The sequence below is a fragment of the Scardinius erythrophthalmus genome, assembly GCF_964197995.2.
Source record: "Scardinius erythrophthalmus genome assembly, chromosome: 16".
Classification (NCBI taxonomy): Eukaryota; Metazoa; Chordata; class Actinopteri; order Cypriniformes; family Leuciscidae; genus Scardinius; species Scardinius erythrophthalmus.
Genome location: NC_138236.1, coordinates 15,189,581 through 15,209,769, shown reverse-complemented (window position 1 = coordinate 15,209,769; position 20,189 = coordinate 15,189,581). Strand labels below are relative to the sequence as shown.

The following is a 20,189-nucleotide window of genomic DNA, read 5'->3' as shown; positions in this document are numbered from 1 at the left end:
ACTATCTCAACAGCAGGTTATGAGCACTATATATTCATATCATGGCATCACAGACACCAATGTTTTAATGAGTCATAAAAGATGAACCACTGAATTTGGTATGGAGATGCAGGTTAGTTTCGGTAGTATTACAGCAAGTGCATATTAAAACCGATTGTTGTTTTGCTTTTGGACATGGAAATGGTGATGCGTAACTTCAGGCATAAAAAGAGGAATACTGTCACCTTAGAAGGCCCATTCACACCAACTATAACCATAAAGAGCCTATGTTACTGAAAATTAAAAAGATATTGTTGGAATCACTTTCGGAATTACTTTTTCCAGCTGAACAGCAAAAATATTGACAGCCGATCAGAACCTTTGAGAGCTCGAGCATTCAAAGCAGCGTGCGCATATAATAAACACAACATTATGGTCTGTTGGGGTGGACGCTAATATAGTTTTTGCTGTAAACGGAGCTTAATGTTACCCTCTGAATGATGACACTAGCAATGCTTTATAGACATTTTATGAAGACCAAACAGGCCAGCTGCTCACAAAAATGCTCTGAGATTAGGCAACTGCCACTCCATTCAAAAAGAAAAGGCCGTTCTGTACACACACACGCACACAGATGGTTGGTCAGCACGTGCCCGAAGGAGGGCAGAGCAGTGACCCTCAGCTGGACACTATGGCCAGGTCAGTGACACTCAATCCCTTCTTTCAGGCCAGCTGCTACTAGTTCTGTGCTAATGGCACCTCCCCAAACACACACACACACACACACACACACACACACACACACACACACACACACACACACACACACACACACACACACACACACACACACACACACACACACCCTTAGGCCCCCTCAATCTGCCTACACTGACCAGTGAAAAGGCAGGGAACGGGGTGGGGTGGAGGACAGCTGGACACTCGCCACTCTTTTGCCTCCTCAGGGGGTGTCCTAGTGTGTGTGGGTACATGTGAGCGAGAGAAAAGCTTAATAGCCTGGTGTGGATGAGAGCAATTGGAAACAAGAAAAAGAAGCGGGTCTGACACACACAGACCCCACAGAGAGGCAATTAGCAAGTTAGCAATGACTGACTTTGGTTGGCTAGCAGATTTCCTTCTTAGATTTCATTTTCTTGTAAGCGCTGTGACTAGATCTATCACCTGACGGCAAACTTAGTATTGCGGCTACTTTGGCTAAAGTACCCTAGCAACCTCAGGTCCAATGATCCACAGCTTCAGGCTGTCCAGTACCATGGGCCGGGCTGAGCCAGACAGTCAATAAATCAATAGGTCACTCACGCACACACACACACACACACACACACACGTCACTGCAGGGCTGAGAGGCCACATGAAACTACCATTGATTGAAGGGGGTAGGGAGAGCGTTGACGGTCGGAACTGTGCATGTGTGTGAGGTTATGGGACTCACCTCAATTCCTAGCACTGCAATAGGGAGTTCAAAATGGCCTCAGTAATGCTTACACACTTAAATACACACACAGCAGAGGCGAAAGATCTTGGTGTGCCGGCCCGGTTCCCTTCAATCACACAATCCAAGCAAATGGAACCCTTTGAGTCTACTGTATCTCAGACTATATTTATCTAGGGATAAAATATATCAGTTATTGGTTAATATTAGCATTTATTTATCTATGTCATTGATATTAGATATGTAATTGCGCCCTCCCTTAAAGTTAGTCTTTAAAAATGTATTCTTTCTTTTTAATATACATTATAATGTTTAGATGCCTAAATTCACTTGTAGCATTTAAAACGATTTTAGTCTGTGAGAGTTTATTTTTAACACTGCCCTTTATCAGTTTAAAATGTTTATTAGCTTATTGGAATTGGTAAAAAACACAGATGCATCCTTATTTATAACTATTTTAACTACTTTTAAAGATGTAGATTTCTTCCAATGCCTTTTAAAAAGAAAGTTTCTTTATTGGAATTGATGGTTCTATGAAGAACTTTGAATATCCTTGGAACCTTTCAAATGCACAAAAAGATCTTTCTAGAGGAAAATGGTCCTGTGGATTATTAAAATTAAAATTAAGAAAAAATGGGTTGACTCAAGTTTGTTCTTCTAAGGTTTTGCTGTGAAAACCCCCCTTTTGGAATCTTTATTTTGAATAAAAGTGCAGGCAGATTATACTATCTTCCCGTGCGTGTTATTTCAAGTCATCATAAAAACTAGATGTTCTATGTTATGACTAGCTAAGCTATTTGACTCCTTGAACGTGACCCATATTCACATAGATTGCGTCTAAGAGGATTCTTGTGTTAAGTTGGCAGGCTTCTAGTGTTAAGTTGTCTGCTGATCTGCTCTTTGTTGCAGCGTTTTGCTCACTCATGCGCCCATTGAAAAAAAAAAGCCTTAGCCTGTTCTTCTTTGGCTCTCTTTTATGACCTCATCAAGTCAACGACTGCAGCATTGAACGTGTTTACTTGACCTACAAATTGGGGTCAACGCAAAGTAAAGTCCCGTGCAAAGAACAAGGAGAAATAGTGGCCAATGAGACAAAGATAATGAGCACAACTTCAAAATCCTATATGTTTTTTAGGGGAAGCATATGCAAATTGCACTGACAAAAACACATGTAAAATACATCAAATGTTAACCCTTTTTAGATGGCACTACGAGGTGGCAGGGAGTAGGAGACAGGTGTAAATAAACGCTGGGGCTCTGTCCTTGCTCTGGTTAGTTGCCATGGCAATGGCTGATAGAGCATCCTATCGATCGCACTGTCCAGTCTGAATTGTGCAGCCCCTGAACCCACGTTTTTTCCCTCTGTGTGGTGATGGGTGTGGATCAATACCTGATATTGTATGCCTCTTTTGCCTTGCGTCTCTCATGGCCTCCATAATGGTAATGATAGTGAGAGGGAAGGAAAATTAAAGGAAGAAGCAAGATACAATGGTAAAAAGACAGCTGACAGCAAGTGCAAAGAAAAAGGTTTGAAAGGCACGCTTTTAAAAAACAACAGAGAGCCACCATGACACTTTGCCTGTGTTATTCACAATCATTGCACGGCACTCCAGAATTGCCATAAGCTGCGCTGCGCGCGGCCCACACAGAATTCGCTTTCCCCAGCACGGAAAATGTCACATCTGATTTTTCCGCACATCTCCCTCTCTCTGCATATGCGAACAGTCATTACCTAATGTAAGGCCGTTTAGTCCAGCCATTGCTTTGACTGTTATACAAATCAGACTGGCCTGGAAGTCCATACTGCTCCGGTTCAGTAAGAGCTTGTGAAGGAGAGCGAGGCACGGAGGAGGACCTGCGGGAGCTCGTTTAAATCTGGCCTGAGGGATCCCTGCAGCTAGAGGTCACGGTTGGAGCCACCGGCACTGGATTTAAAGGTGGGGCTCCTTAAGGTGCCTCTGTTGCCCCGAGGCACGGCCATCACAATTCCTGCAGTGCTGGAAATAAAAGGCGGTCTAGGACAAAGGCCCTTTCCTTGCTTATGGCCACTGCTCAGAAAAATTACTCAAATGATTGAGATGTCGGTTACATCTTTCTTTTTCCATCTGTCCTCCCCAGTAACACCCTAGTGTGAGTTTAAGAAGAATTATTAGCGGTATGACATTTTGAGTCAAAATATATTCGTTTTATAGTACTAGTGTGCAAATGCTAATTCCTGAACATTTAAACGTCTATTAATTTTGTATACAGCCTACATTCAAACCATCAGTACAGGTCTATGTGTGTTAAAGCAAACATTTTAGTGGATTGTTTCCTAAGAACATTGTTTACTGATAATGCAAAAAGATTTTTTTATTTTTTTTTTACATATACACTTCCGTCATCCCAGGCCGAGGAGTCCTCGATCTCTAGAGACCTGACTGAAGTCGCTCGAGCTGTTTCTGTGTTTCTATCAGTGCTGCATGGATTTGGCTGTTCGCCTGCAGTACTGAGAACTGTGCAGCAGTACAAATGTAAATCTGTGTTCCGCGGGGAAGGAGTGTGAGGGGGAGCGGAGTGGCTGCCCTCGCATCCCTGCGAGATGAAAACCCATCCACTCGGAGAGGCACAGCGGCTACCGGGGCAGAAGTCAGGCGCGGTGGGGCCGGGCATGTGGGAGAGAGGAGTGATGGAGGGAAAGTTTTCTCTGCCTCCAGGCGCTCTGCATATGTTGTGAGAGTAAGAGCCTGCAGTGAACTTGGCAGCAGACTTCAAAACTTTATGGAGCAGACGTGCACACTGCATCCTAATACGAGCTGTGTCTTGATGCGTGATTCGGGATTCTTGAGATTTGTCAGACGCGGTGCCGTGAATTTTTTTTTTTTTTCTTGAATTCTTGGCTCCACGATATGAGATTTTGCTCGCCTACATTTTGTTTAAAGAGTGGCTTCTCATTGGGTTTGCTTTTTTTCTCAAAGCACGCAAGATGCATTGCTGAATTAATCATAGTTGATGTTTATCACATAAAAATGTTTATCATGTAAATTTAGGTTCCAAAGTTTTACCTCAGGCCAAATTACATAAACACTTAGTGAGTCATGTTTAAAATTGAAAGAAATAGAATTTTCAATTTAAAAATTGAAACTATAATAAACTATCTTTTACTCCCCTTCATGTCGTTCCAAATCGGTATGACTTTCTTTCTTCTGTGGAATAATAAATGTCAATGGGGTCCAATGGTGTTTAAAAAAAAAAAAGTCATACAGGTTTGGAACAACATGAGAATTTTAATCTTTGTAACAATTTATTATTATTAGTTTTAATAAATTATCAAATCATTATTATTATATTATCTATATCATTGACTGATTACCTGAACAGCTACACTAGATGAAATCTCTGATATTTAACATTTCACCTGCCAAAAAGAAAAGTGAATTATTACTGACCCAAAATCAGTTTTGTATTTTCAAATACTGCTTCTAGTCTAATGTAAGACAGATAGCACTGGTCCTGGATCTATGGGTGGGCAGCTCCTGTATTCAATTCGAAATCCACGTTAGCGAGCCACTCCGTCCTGTCCAGGAGCTCCATTCACTTCAGTCAATAGTTATTTATCATCCAACATATTAGCGATTGCAGTGTCGATATGAAGTCCAGCGCTGAAATTAGTCAGTGCCAAGTCTGTAACTACAGCCCAAGGTCAGACACGCACTCCACTGACAGGAGTGATGGTCCACAGCTCACAGGCACATACATCCAGCCCAAGGTCAAGTGTACGGCACTGCTATTTCAGAAGGGACACGCGTGTAAAACACTCTGTCATGTTGAGAGATGCCAAGCATGAATTCAGCTTGGTCTAGATGCATTTTATCACATGTTTTGGATACTAATCAATATGGTAAAAGTGGAAGCCACTCTGAAAGATTCAACTATTGCTATGTTTGGTCAGCGATAAAGTTGCAATTTGCATCCATATGTGATTTCTCTCAACATATCAGACTGTCTGATCATATACATATGCATGACTGCACTGCAAAAATTGCCTTGATATTTGAATTATACTCTTTCAAATACGAGCAATGGAAAAGCAAAAACAAACACACAACTATGACTATTAAGATGTCCGACTACTTGCTGTATATATTCATTTAAATCATACTGAACTATCTTCTGTATTTGTATTAAAATGTGAGCTTGTTTAAACGGTTTTGTTGGCATCCTTTAAAAAAATGAAATTGCACTAAAAGTTTAGCCAAGCTGCTAAGCTGAAGAATTGCTAATCAGCAGCAAAAAAAATTCTACCCTTCTGGCAAGGTCAGGGGATCACAGTCCCCTGCTAAATGTCCAAAGACCCCCCCTACCAGAAGCCCTGAGGGGAGATATCACCCCCCACACATAGATACACAGCCTGACAGCAGCTAACTTGGTTCGATTGCTTGGTCCAAACTCCAGAATGACTTCCCCTACCCTCCCCCTTCCCCCACAGGTCTCTTTTCACATTGTGCATTTTAGGTCCAAACTGCGTTATGTTCGCATCACAAATGTTAGAGCAAACAGGAAGAGGAGATGCTAAACAGACCAAACTCTGATGTCAAAAACCGAAAGCTCTAGTGTGAAAGCAAAAGGGCGAAGGGGCTTCTGCTGTCTCTGTTCAGTGATAAATCAAGTCCCTAACACTGTGTTTCACAGCCAAGCCTGAAACTGCGGATCTGGAATTGGTGTTCGAGACACTTTTGTCTCTAGCCAAATTCATAGTCCACTCAGGCAATGAGCCAACAAATATTCTGGAACTAGATAAAGCGAACACTGTTGTAAACAGGGACTACTGCTTATACATTATTGTTACCACGGAGATATCCAGAATATGTTTGCAAATAAAAACTTTGCTATATGAGCTGCGTCCAAATTGAGAGGTTGCAGCCTCTGAACTGGGATGCAGTCGTGTGTTTTTTTAAGTAGGTGTGATACAAGATAAAAAATATGTTATTATGTTATAGTTGATTTAGATTAATTTAGCATGTACAAAAATACAGCAGTCACTATTCTGCACTTTGTATCTTCATTTAACAGGGAACAGTCTTAGAACTTTGGCTAACATTCTGGCAAGGTTCTCTCAAAGTTATGAATAAACGTTCTTCCAGTAAGGTTAACAGAATGTTCATTCAAAGTGATCTGGCCTTTAATAATGTTTTCAAAACATTAGCACAAAACCATTATCAATTATGGAATTTTTTTGGTTTGTTTTTTAATGTCTTAAAACATTAAAAAGTAATATTCCTTATAACTACAACGTTTGTAAACTAGAATGTTTCCTTAATGTTCGCACAACCAAGAAAAAACATTTTGAAAAGACATTAAAAAAACTGGACGTTATGAACGTTCAGAGAACATTTGGACGCTAACTTAATGTGAACGTTAGCAAAACATTCTTAAAACATATTTTTGTTAGCAGTGTCCTACGTATGCTGCTAATAATTTTCTGAGTTCATACTTTTTGTATGTAATTTGCAAATTGTCACAACAGCGCAAAAAGAATTTTCATTGTCTGCATGTATAGATTATTTTAGTATGTCACTTTGGTTCAAGTCAAAATAACCTTGTAGTGAATATCACAGACTGAAAATGAAAATGTGTTGCTTGCCTGTACAGATCAGCATCAGGAAACAAAGCCAAATCTAGCTCACATGTCTGAACCCCTCTAGACATATATCCTAAAGTGCATTATTTATCAAATTATATCACTCGAACATCCGTAAAACTGTCGGCTTCACAACAAAAAACGGCATATGTTTTTATTGGAGTCATTGTTTTGATACAATGTGCATGCTGCCATCTAGTGGACTAACTATGCTATCTAGTAACTAAAATAAAACAATGCTACTAAAATTTGAAAGCAAATTATGACTACTTAAATGTATCTCAAATAATATTAACATATATAACAAAATACACAATTTAGAACTCATCATGTTATCGTATGCAATTGAACCATAAAACTTGTTTTACAAAGCATTTTTGCTACTGAATTAATCAAACCAAAATACATTAAACAGCATACATCATGGGTCAGTTTGTTGCTGTGTGATTGTACTGGAAATATTGTGTGTCCTAGTGAAAGTGTTACTTGGGTACACTGACTTTGCGCCTCTTCGGGGCACATGGCTGGGGATCTTGGCTTAGCGGGAACTGTAACTGAGAGATCTGCAGAGATACAGGAAGTGCATTTAGCTGTGGCACACTACAGTTCATCAGAGCATGAACACTTGAATAACCTGTTTTAAAGTGATAAACTCATCTGTTTACTTAACAATTTTTCCTAACTCTGCATGATAGAGCCGTCAGAATGAGAAATGTTGCATGAAGCTAAACTTTGCATTTAAATTCAACGACTAATAAAAAATACACACAAAGTTCCAGTGATTACTGGTAAATGTGATAAAAGTCCAACAAACATGACAACACGGGCCATGGACATTGTATTTCCCACCTGAGGCTCAAAGATGCGTCCACTTCTGGTCTTCCTGCCGTCCACCTTAAGATCAGCAGTTTTCTTTGCCAGATTGTCCATCTAAAATAAACATCGCATAATTAAACACAACTTCCTCTCATACACACAAGCCACTAGAGCAGACTGTGATGGGGAATTGCGTAGCGCTACCTTTGCATTTGTTGTAAGATCCTCCTTGCTGTTTCTGTGAGGCTGTTGTGAGTTCTCCTGAGTTTCTGTAAATGGTGACAGACCATGAGTAATGGTTGCTGGGAGTTAGTGGTGATTACCTTGATTAGGTTCATAACAATGTCTTTAAACTGGCAAACACAGAGTGTAACATTCACCTGAGATTTCAATGCCAGCATCAGTGATGACATTCTCCTTTGTCATAAACTCCTGTGAGCAAATAAGTCCATCATTTGAGACGAATACTCACATTTTGTAATGTTAAGGCAGAAAAGCAACTGAGGAAATATCTGATAATTATTGAAAGGACCTCACCTGCTGAACTGAAGTTTCAGACATCGTCCCATCCTCAAACATTTTCAAAGACCATTTCGTACTCACGCATACTTCCATATCATCTTCATCAGGCTGTTCACGCACATAAATACATGTATAGTATTGATCACATCTTTACAGGACTGATATTATATTTTCTGCCAGGCATATCAGTAGGCGCCAAGCTTCTTTATCTCACCGGATCAAGTCTCTTCCGCTCAGTGGTGACGTTCATTCTGAGGCTATGAAAAGGTGTGACCACCTCTCCCATGGTCAGATTTACTGGTTCCCTCTCAAATATCAGTGTCCCGTTGTCATCCTCCTTAAAGCCAGGTGGCTGATACTCCTGGGGAGTCACTGAAACCCAAATACACGTTGAATAATAAAACACCAATACTAGAAGTGCCCAAACCATTTACTAAGAAAAGTCAAAAATCAAACTCGACTGTGGGTTAAAAGTAAATTTTGCATTATATTAAAATGTAAATTTAAAAAAACAAACAAATGAACTTATTTTCTCTACATTGGCCGATCTCTATTCTGGACTTGCACACAAAAAACTGCATTGCAATAATTTCCTAAAATGTAATTTGTGTGGAAATATTATAAGTCTGTAAACAGGCCAGAGATGGAACACACCAAGGACGGACGCAAAGAAGAGCACACAGACGCACACAGCAAGCTAAATGTTCGTGATGCTCGAAATATAGAAATTATATATAGAAATATTAAATTGGGGTGGGGTGGGGGATTATATGAATGTATCTCTGTCTTCAGAAAAGTTTGGATGGCATTTTATTTCCCTATTACCTGCGTATAAAAAAAAGTGTCCATAAGCATAGCGCTGCTTTGTGTTTAGCGGTACCTAAAGAAACTGCTGCTGTTCTGTAAGCGCCTCCAACTGTCAGAGAGACAATTAGCATTTTCGTTCAGTCAGCCTGCTGTTTTTGTTTTGTGCAAGTGTGTCTTATGTAGCATAATATCACAAATCTGAAGTCAGACCATTCTATTTTTGCTTTGAATCTTGAAATGATCTACTTCAAGCATCTAATTATCTAAAAATCTAATTCAAATAAAAAACTATTACTCATGCTACATGTGTGTAGCATCTTTGTTTGGATTGTGATTAAAATGCAGTAGTTGACTTTAATTTCAAATGGCTACAGATATTTTTTGTTTAAGGCCAGTGTGTCTGTTATAGAGCAAATAAACAACAAAAAAATTTGCTTAAACAAAGAAAAAAAGGCGATATTTTGGGCATTGGGCAATTTGCTTGTAAAAAAAATAAATTAGAAATTGGAATCAGCCATGAAAAATCATGATCTATGTCTACATCTACATCACTACAAAAATGTTAAATAATGAAACAAAAAGATAAATTAGAAATTAAGAAATGCTTCAAGGATATGATATGGCCAAATCGAAGGTCATCACTGGCCAACATTGGCCGGCGGGAAATACAAGACAAACAATGCATGATCATGGTACAGTCAAGCAGATAGCAAGCGTAGACTTACCCTCATCATAGTAGAAGAGTTTCATGTTGAGGCAGACGTCATCAGGCAGTGGGCCGAGATTTTGCATCAGCATGTAAAGTTTACGCACCAGCAGCATACTGGATTTCTGGGTGTTGTCACAGGCCATTTTAGTCAGGCTCTGCCCGCTTTTGCTGAAAACACAGATATTTATTTTCACAAGAGGAAACATTAACATGTGTTAGTAAATAATACTGCTTGAAAAATTATGTTAGGACAGGCTATGCAAGTAATGCATTTTGGGCTGTAATATTTAGTATTTTGGGGTTGTAATCCATCATCTAGTTTTGTTAACTGTTTAAAAAGATATGCCACCTCTCAAAGTCCATCTGAGGTCCTTTCTCTGTGTATTTGACTTTAAACTGGTAACACTCAGTCACTTTCTGCAAAAAAAGCAAGACGTAAAAATGCACATTCAAAGTCTGAAATATGAAATTATTTAATAAGCATTATATTAAAAAAGAAATTAAGTAACATTGTATGGCATTCATTTAAAAAAAGAGAGAACGTCTGATCACCTGTGGATTGTCTGGATCACAGTAAATCTACAAGTAAAAAATAGTCACATTTTTATTTTATTATATATTATTATAAGCTATATCATATAAACTATTATACTTCTGCATGCCACAGTCTTAAATTGATTACTGTTAGTTTTCAAATCAATTAGTTAATACTCACTGATAGAAGAACCATGCGCAGCTGATAAAGCAACCCAGATGCAAAAAGGTCAAAGGTTACTAACAGTGTTGACGATCAGTCATATAACTGGTTTAGAAATGTAAAAGAAAACTGCAGAAGTGTATAAAAGCACAGACTTACGTATCTTCTTTGAAGTGCATCAAAGCACCCCTGCAACCTGAATAGTTGGAGGTGAGATGCAGTCATGTAGTTTTGACCAGATGTTCTCTTACAATTACAAATATATGTATATGTAGTTTCATTTTTAATGTTTTAATACATTTCTTTCATGAAGGGAATGTGAAAACATGAGTGTGTCAACTGTCCACTTACCACTGAACAATCTGCTGAGCACCAGGGCAGCTATGCTCTCGCAGTATCAGGACTTTCAGCTCTGTGAAAAAGAAAGGAGAAAAAAACACAAAATGTATGTTATAGTAATGAAATCATGAAGGATTTGTTACCTGCTCCACTTTTACCTCCAACATATTTGGGTCCATATGCCTTTTCTGGGAAAAGACCCCTGAGGTAAGTGATGCTTGAGACAGCAATGGCTAGAAGTTTTTTCACAAGCACCAGCGACTGCTGTTCGGTGGAAACCACATCTGGCAGCATCTGACCGTTCTGGAAACATTCAGCAAGCAAGATACTGTTATATTTACAACTTATGGACATGCTAGCAAAAGCCTAGACAAGCTAATGTTAAATTCGTTTTAAAAAGTTGGTGGTATGTGCTGGTTTAGAGAAAACAAATATGTACATTAACGTTACCTGAACAGGTCGCAGTTTCTGTTCACATGCCATGATGGTGATGGTTGTAACAGATCACCAGTCAAAAGCCAAAAATAAGCATCTGCAAATATAGGTGCAATTGCTTCAGTTACTGGCTTGATGACTTTGGAACATTGCAGCAAATTTTCTGTTACGTTACTCAAAAACACATAACCGTGAAAAGAATATAATTATCTTACCAAATAAAGTTGGTAATAAAGATGGCTTTGTCGGACAGTTAATTTTTTTAAAAAGAGGAAATATCCTAAAAACGGAATAGGCCTGTTTTACCTCAACCGACGTTCTAACTGCGGTGCCGATCACTCTCGCGCGAACGCGCGCCATCTCCCGCCATAAACTCCAATGTCATGAAAATAAAAGAAGAAATCTGTCGAAACCTAGTAGTACTAGGAATCGAGGATAACACCAAAATGTGAACTCTCTTATTAATTCCTGTCTAATTATGTCTAAGTACCTTATAAACAAGTAATCAAATGCCAAGTTATTCATACAGAAATATTAAATTACGCAAATAATTATAGCAATAAAGCATTATTTCTTCATTTGAAAAACAACAACGCGTACTATGGCTTTATGTAACTTTTTTTTAAAAAAATCGTTCCTTTTTTAAGTTTTATTTTATTTAAAGTGTAAAGTTTTTGATTTTCTAATTTTGAACTGGTGACAAAACATTAACAAAAATAGAGTATATTGATAATCAGTACATTTTTTAAAGTATTAAATGTTATTCACCTAGTGCAGTTGTGCAGGGGAAAGACTATAATATATTTAGTGTAAGGGATAGCAGATTCAAAGGCACTGTAGCTTGATTGGTCATTGGAAATCTAATAAAATGCATTTTTGAAGAATTGTATGAAGTCTACTTAAGCCTATAGGCCTTATAATGACTATTTCAAGAATGTTAATTATAAGGTCTCTCCTAGATAATAGTCGCAGGCATTTTACACATTGAAAACCTATTGAGAATTTGTATTAAAATCCCTGTAGATTTTAATATAAATTACCAGTTTCAATAGCACTATAATCTTTATTATTGCGTGAGCTCGCATAGGCATTGTAGCTTACCATTGGTCACTTATTTATTTTGATATGACTATTGGAAATCTATTGGCTGGTTCTCCGGTCTCTCAAACATCAAACCGGATTCCTATTGGCTTTCATCGCTGCGTGACCGTCCCCCAAAGTGACGTCGCTGCAGCGAACGCCATTTTGATACAGAACACCGTGGGTGGATCGGATCGGGCACGAATAGACAGCAAAATTTACATTTCAACACGTTGATTAAGCAGCAAACGCCGAACAGACATGTCATCAGATAACCAGGACACGGAGACGCAATCGGAGCAGATGGACGAGAATCAGGTGGGGATTAGATTGGGGCAGACGAGATTAGACGAGGCATTCGTTGCAGTCTCTTACGGTGTCTGTCAATTTCATCTACTTTAATGTCATTATGCCTTAATTCCGTATTATATAAATGACTGCTTATTGCTCACCGACGCCTTCAACAGACATTTCTCTGATTCTTTGCTATTTGATTGCTTAGCTGTCACCTGCATGAGTTGAAAAAGGTGATAGTCGAACATTTCGCAAGCATGAGCCTCCTTTTGATTGGTTAGTGAGCGCAGACGTCACGAAAATAACAGCGTTTGATTGGTACATTCTGTCGCTTTTCAGTTTTGTTACACCTACTCTAACCTGATGGTGTCAGTTGGGTTGTATGAACAAAAATAACTAGGGCGCCCATTTTCATATGTTTCCCGCAAAGTTGTCAAGCCATACTATGAAAGCAGTTGTAGAAAAAACAGATTCTGATATTTTAATTTATTTGTTGATGTTCAATTTACAAAAAAAAAAAAAAAATGTTGCTGCTGTTTATTGATGGTGTTGTTGTGCTAAAATGGCATGTACTGTATGTATCCATAAGAAAATTAGATTCAGGATATGATCAAGAGTCCCAAGTGCATGCAGATTTTAAGAGTAGTTTTTACTGTGGGAACTTAACAGCCTTGTTTGCACTTTTCCCAGGTGGTGCTGAATATAGCAGCTCATAAATTACTTGTTATAGATCCTAGTGAATCAGCATATACTGGACCTAATCAGAAGAGTCTGTTTCTTCTCCAGGGGCCTGTTGCATAAACAGCAGTTATGTTAAGGCTATGTCTCAAGACCTAGAATGACCAACTAGCAGTTAGCCAAGGGGCAACCGGGCTTACTTTTCTGTATCAGATTAGACCAATCTATATTTTTAAGTAACTGACTCAAAGTTATGAACCGTCTTAAAGAAAAAAAGTGTAGCTTGTAAGACTTGTCGCTTTCAGTGGAGGTAAAAAGAATATCATAGTAAACTAAATTTTAAACCCCTTTGATGAAAAACGTTTTATTTTATATTACTTGTATAGTGGAATAAACATATACAGGATTCTGCCTTTGTGTTTTAAAATGCTGTTTTATGAATTATTTGTGACTCACAGAGACTCAAAGGGTGTAGCATGTAGAACATAAAATTAGCCTAGTCCTGAGGATTTACAAACCTGTTTTTCTACAATCTGCCTTTTGCTACAGTTGAATGCAAATGTGTCTTTTAGCCAGCATTATATGCAAGAATTGCCCCTATTGACTCACTGTCTAGTTATTTGCAAAATTGTCTTAATCTCAAGTCATGCATTCATAATGGAAGCATACTAAAATGTGCATGCAGTTTATATCATTGTGTGTTTTGTTCTTTACAATTATCCAAGCCTCAGTCTAAACACACCACCACATGATTCCTCAGCTTAGGGTGAAGCAGAGGATGATTCAAAATGCAAGCACACAAATAAGAGGGAAAAATATGTTGTTTCTTAAATATTTATCTTTCTGTAACCTACAATATCTTAGTACGTTTTGCTGTACTATACAATTGCAAGACCTGAAGACAGATTTAGCTGTTTTACTGTTCAAAACAAACCCCTTTTAAACCAAAACAAAACAGAAACGTGAAGATGTTTACAATTCGCCTTGACTCGGATGTTGTATAGTTTCAGTTATGACAGAATTTCCAAGTGTTTGTTTATTTTAGCTTGCATTCAAATTGAAACCAAAATGTAATTTCCCTATCTAATAGTGAAGTTAGAGAGTTGTTATAAACACACCTGATAATTTAATGCCAAACTAAACATTAAATCTTGTTGTACCTTGCCCTGAAATGTGTTTAAAAGGACCACACCTTTTGGGAATTACAGGAAGAATGATATGATGAAAGGGGTTTTGTTTTTATTGTTTTGTTATTATATTTTGAGAATTAAATTTATTACTTTGAGTTTTGACTGTTGATTATTAGTTTGTTCCGTCTTCCACCTCAAGTGTTTAAAGGGATAGTTCACCCAAAAATGAAAATTCTGTCAGTAATTAGGCTACTCACCTTCATGTTGTTCCAACCTCGTAAGACTTAGGCCCCGTCCACACTACTGCGTTTTCGTTTAGAAACGGAGAATTAAAACGAATACGATCTCCGTCCACATTAAAACGACTGAAAACGCGGATCACGTGACCATTCACCAACACTGGGCATGCGCGTGCCGGTGTAAACACAACTTCATTGATAAAATTATTCCACCATGCGCTGGTTCTTCCCGGGTTAACCCAAAACCGACGCTCCATGTACGGTCGATACCGCCGCTGCACACGGGAATTGTCACAGATCGCGCAAATAATAGCTTGCCTCCGGCGCATGTAGGCAGTTATAGCATTGTAAAATGCAGAATTTACTTGGACAACAGCTGCTAGAAAAGATATACGCCATGACTGATGACACCCAATCATAGAGCCGAGCGTGAGCCTCTACTACGTCATCGTTTCTAAAGTCCTCCGTTTTGACCCGTCCACACTAAAACGCCCTCCGGAGATTCAAAACGAAAAACGGGTCGGCAGCGTTTCTAAACTTCTCCGTTTTTGCCGTTTTAGTGTGGACGGGAAGTGCAAACGTAGCAAAAGGTCTCCGTTTTAAACGAAAACGCAGTAGTGTGGACGGGGCCTTAAGTTCATCTTCGGAACACAAATTAAGATATTTTTTATGAAATCTGAGAGCTGGCTCACTCCTTCATAGGCTTCTATGTAAGTTCAGGTAGTGTAACAGCGCAGCGCTTCTGGGTTGTACATCAGAATGTAGGCTCACCATTGGCTAACGCTGGTCATGTGTGTGATGCGTGTGATGCTGGCCAATGGTAAGCCTACGTTCTGACGTACAACCCAGAAGCGCTGCGCTGTTACACTACGTGAACTCACTCAGAGGCCCACACAGAAGAAAATGAATAGTTGAATAAAGTTGTTATTTTTGTTGTTTTTGTGCACACAAAAAGTATTCTCGTCGCTTGATAAACTTAAGTTTGAGCCACTGTAGTCACTTGGACTAATTTAACAATGTCTTTACTAACTTTTCTGGGATGGCAGATATCGATTACATAGAAGCCTATGAAGGAGTGAGCCAGCTCTCAGATTTCATAAAAAATATCTTAATTTGTGTTCCGAAGATGAACCAAAGTCTTACGGGGTTGGAACAACATGAGGGTGAGTAACTACTGACATCATTTTTGGGTGAACTAACTCTTCAATAAAGATTGTTTACATAAACTCATTCAAAACATAAATTAATACATTTCAACAAGGATGCATGTGATCAAGTTGATCAAAAGTGACAGTAAACACTTTTTACATTATTACAAAAAATGTTGTTTTTGCATTTCTTTTTGAAAGAATCCTAAAACGAATGTATCACGGTTTCCACAAAAATAAGCAGCACAACTGTTTTCAAGGTTTAAAATAGCACCAATAGTTTATTGAGCACCAAATCAGCATATTAGAATAATTTCATGTGACACTGAAGACTGGAGTAATGATGCTGAAAATTCAGCTTTGCCATCCATCACAGGAATATACTACATTTTAAAATGTATTAAAATAGAAAACATTTATTTTAAATTGCAATTATATTTCACTATAATACTGTCTACTGTATTTTTGATTAAATAAATGCAGCCCCGTTGAGCATAAGATACTTATTTAAAAAAAAATGACAAAAATCTTACTGACCTCTTTGAATGGTGGTGTACTGTACATATAATAATTTTTACTATGAAAACTAAACTGATGTCTAATAACTACAGATGGCAATAAATGTTTTTCAGGAATCTCAGGACACAAACTCAAACCCAGTGCGGACAGAGGAGGCCAAATTGAAAGCGAAGTATCCCAGTTTGGGTCAAAAGCCAGGTGGATCTGACTTTCTGATGAAGAGACTGCAGAAAGGAGTATGTTTAAAGATTTTAACATTCTTTTTTTACTTCAACTGAATAAAAACACATTTTAAAAGGCATATTCATACAGTTCCAGGTGCTTGCAACACCTTGGTACCTTTATGTACTTCTAAAATGTCATCCAAATTGTGCATTTTTTGTCTCCAGCAAAAGTATTTTGACTCAGGAGATTACAACATGGCAAAGGCAAAGATGAAGAACAAACAGTTGCCTGCTGCAGCCGGTCCAGACAAGAACATCGTTACCGGGGATCACATTCCAACCCCACAAGACCTTCCGCAGAGAAAGTCCTCATTGGTTACAAGTAAACTGGCTGGCTAACATCACCCGGAGGTTTTGATAAACCCTCTAAGCAAACTTCCAAAACCTCCCCAGCCCCACCAGACCAGCTTCGTCAGGACTGGTTATCAGTTTATTTTGTTTAATTTGGGTGTTGACTTTTGCTGTCATTTTTATTTAACTTCAGTAGGTCTAACCAACCCAGCTCTGTTACCCTCTTCAGTGTCCCACATATGGTAGGGAAAAACTAAACCCTCGGTATTCCAGACCCCAGTGGAGCATGATGCACTTTAACCTGTGTACCCTGTACATCAGTCATATTACGAACAAAACCCTGAAGACTTTATAAAATGCTGTTTGATGCTTTTAAAAGTGTCAAATAATTTGAAAATGATTTAAGATTGTTTTAAAAGGCATTGTTTTACATAGATAATACTTGACAGCCATTGGCCCCAGATGTACATTGGCAGCCCTCTAATCATTCGCAATGACAAAAGAATGAATGTTTTATGAGAATTTCTTTGGAAAAGTCAGTGAACAAGTGGTTAGAGCAATAGTGTTTAAGAGTGGCTGGTAGGGTGTGTAGCCTTCATCACCTCTTCTACCTCTCGCTCTCTAAGTATGGCTCAGTTTAACCAAATAACAGCTGCTTACGACTGGATTGTTTTACTATTCTCAGCCTTCACCTTCTGTGGTAGGATCTGAGCAAGCGGGTTCCAATCAGGCTGATTAGATTATTGTAATCGTAGCTTTTTGGTGTAAACAGAGAATGTTGTAATTCACTGATAATAGCCAAGAGCAGAAACGGTCTTTGTATGTGGCATGATAAGCAAAGGGGCTTAAGAAAATTATCTTATCATAGCATACCTTACGCGTCAAACGTTTTGGTATGTTTATAATAAGTAGTGGCTATAATCTCACTGGCATCGGGAGTCATTCTGCTTTCATGTACACTATCAGCAGTGTGTTTATTAATGGGATTATTTTGTTATATCCAACACGTATGTAGTATGATGCACATGACCCTTTTGATCATCTGAGATGCAATCATCTTGTCCGTCTTAACAATGTGAGTCTATTTGGTCCTAAATATCTATGTATATTTTACGGAATGAGGTGTAGAAGGAAATTGGCAGAATGAAGCAGCACCTTTGGTTCAATATTTGTAAAAATTTTAAATAGTAAAATGCTCTACTTAAACTCGGACACAGTTACATGTTTAAACGCATAAAAGAATTGGAAAATATTAGGCCTACCCATAGATTGCTTTGACATGCAGCTTATTATTGGGTTTCAAACCAACATCAAACATACAAATGACTAAATATTATATCCTATGACTCATTTTTTTGTATTATCTGTGGTCTTTAAAGAGATACCGTTTCTCATCATTTAGCGAAGTGTTCTTCTCCATTGGACATGAATCGATAAACCTCTGTAGTTTCTTCAAAGTTTGTAAATCATTGGAAACTTTGTAGTAGATCTTAACAGCTCATTTATTCCAGGTTATAAGATTTTGTGCACTCTTTACAGACTCCTAGTATGATTATAGATACCCTTACAGGGAAATCTAGACAGTTTTACAGTCCAGGTGTCTTAAGTCAGGATTTGCATAATCAAGTTGCCCCTTCTAAAACCACACCTGCCTACACGTGGCCTGAAGATTTAAAAGAAAATGTGTTTAGCCACGTGAAGCTAACAATAAACATGTATATTAATGCATGTTATTCTTGGTAATTAGAAAAATATATAAATACTGTACCATCACTATGTAAATTTCACTAAATGGTGAATTACATTTAAGGGATTGAATGTGTTTTTTTCCATATATGGTTGAGGTGCTGGTGGCAGTTGGCAATACATCAGGGAAATATGATGGTCTTGCACTTAGTATTTGTCACTCAGTTGTATGTGTGGATGTACAATGTGTCCTTTGAGGAATGCATTATTGCACAATGCTAGGAGATAATCTTATTTTGTGCTGCAGCCAAATTGTAAATAGTCAAACTGTGCATCTGGTGTCATATTTGTGCAATTTGTCTTGCATTCTGTTTTGGTTGTCTTTACATTTTTTTTTAAATGTTCTTTCCAATATTCACAAAGCTTGTTTTATCTTTTTATTTGTTAATATCATGTGTCTGAATCTCTGCTTTTTAATGCAACATGACAAGAATATCATCAAACTGGTGTGAGAAATGTAAATATGGGGGTTAAGGATTCTTGCATTGTAATTACAGAAATCCTCGTAATTGAATGGATTAAATTCAGACAGGTCTGAACTGAAAACCTTACACTATGCTGCAATGTGACATTCATGTAACATTAATTGTAAACCTACAATTTAAGGCTCTCTTGCTATATAGATACACACAAAATATATTCATGATTTGCATACTATGAAGCATTTGGTGTTTAATTATTTCTATTTTTCATCCCCGTATGTATTATTATTATTTCAGATGTTTTGCTTGAATTAATTTGTGTTTGATAATGGATTTCCCGAGGTATCCAGAGTCATCAGGTTCCTTATAATTATATTTACACGGAATGATGGCTAATAATGAAGCAAAGATAAATGTTTAAAATCAATATTGGAGCTGTCTGAACTTAAAATAAAGTTTTACATTAATAGCAAAAACAATGATTGGTACTTTTTTTCCTAACGAAAAGTTTAAAACTTCCACGTGTTTACTTTGTTTTTATCTGACCTATACAAAAAATGTATTATAGTAGCCTACGTGCAAGTAAAATCGAATGAATGATCACATACTGAGGTCGTGTGAAGGTATGAACAAATTGTCTATTTTTACAGTATTTACAGCAATTCTTGTTTTGCTGTGTGAAGAAAGGACACTGCAAAACTGATGTAGGCTAATCAAGGACTAAAAATAAAATCATACATTCAAACGGTTTTTGGTAAAAATATTTAGTATAGAGCTGAACATTCTCAGTGTTTACTAGTTTCCAGTGTACCGATTTTAATCTTGTTTCTAAAATTCAGAATTGAGTTCTTTGAAAAATGCAACCTGAACCGTGAGAAATCTGAACTTTTTAGCTACTTATTTGGGTGTGCTGCATATTATAAATTCCAGCAAATTCTACAAATTCTGTTCTACAACTATTTCACTAGGGGGAGCGCCGCTCTTTGAAAAGCGTAAATGGGCGGATCTAAGAAAGAACAACAGGCTGACATTTTTAAAACC

General features: G+C 37.9%; 2 protein-coding genes across 4 annotated transcripts; one reads left to right on the top strand and one right to left on the bottom strand.

Moving 5' to 3' along the window:
- Positions 1-7,177: 7,177 nt before the first annotated feature.
- On the bottom strand, positions 7,178-13,026 carry hormad1 (HORMA domain containing 1). Of its 3 annotated transcripts, none has more exons than XM_081388990.1 (15): positions 11,593-12,993; positions 11,393-11,474; positions 11,101-11,245; positions 10,955-11,015; positions 10,763-10,799; positions 10,622-10,642; positions 10,459-10,485; positions 10,256-10,323; positions 9,923-10,074; positions 8,605-8,762; positions 8,406-8,498; positions 8,249-8,300; positions 8,073-8,137; positions 7,902-7,982; positions 7,178-7,615 (listed from the first exon to the last, which is right to left on the bottom strand). In XM_081388990.1, the coding sequence occupies exons 2-15, from the start codon at positions 11,423-11,425 to the stop codon at positions 7,535-7,537; spliced, it is 1,074 nt and encodes a 357-aa protein (XP_081245116.1). In that variant the 5' UTR covers positions 11,426-11,474; positions 11,593-12,993; the 3' UTR covers positions 7,178-7,534. The 3 variants fall into 3 exon arrangements, with proteins under 3 accessions (XP_081245116.1, XP_081245117.1, XP_081245115.1); XM_081388991.1 differs by having other exon boundaries at positions 11,684-11,762; XM_081388989.1 differs by having other exon boundaries at positions 7,183-7,615; positions 12,967-13,026.
- On the top strand, positions 12,587-19,383 carry ensab (endosulfine alpha b). Its single transcript, XM_081388992.1, has 3 exons — positions 12,587-12,775; positions 16,579-16,701; positions 16,855-19,383. The coding sequence occupies exons 1-3, from the start codon at positions 12,719-12,721 to the stop codon at positions 17,026-17,028; spliced, it is 354 nt and encodes a 117-aa protein (XP_081245118.1). The 5' UTR covers positions 12,587-12,718; the 3' UTR covers positions 17,029-19,383.
- The last annotated feature ends 806 nt before the right edge of the window (positions 19,384-20,189 follow it).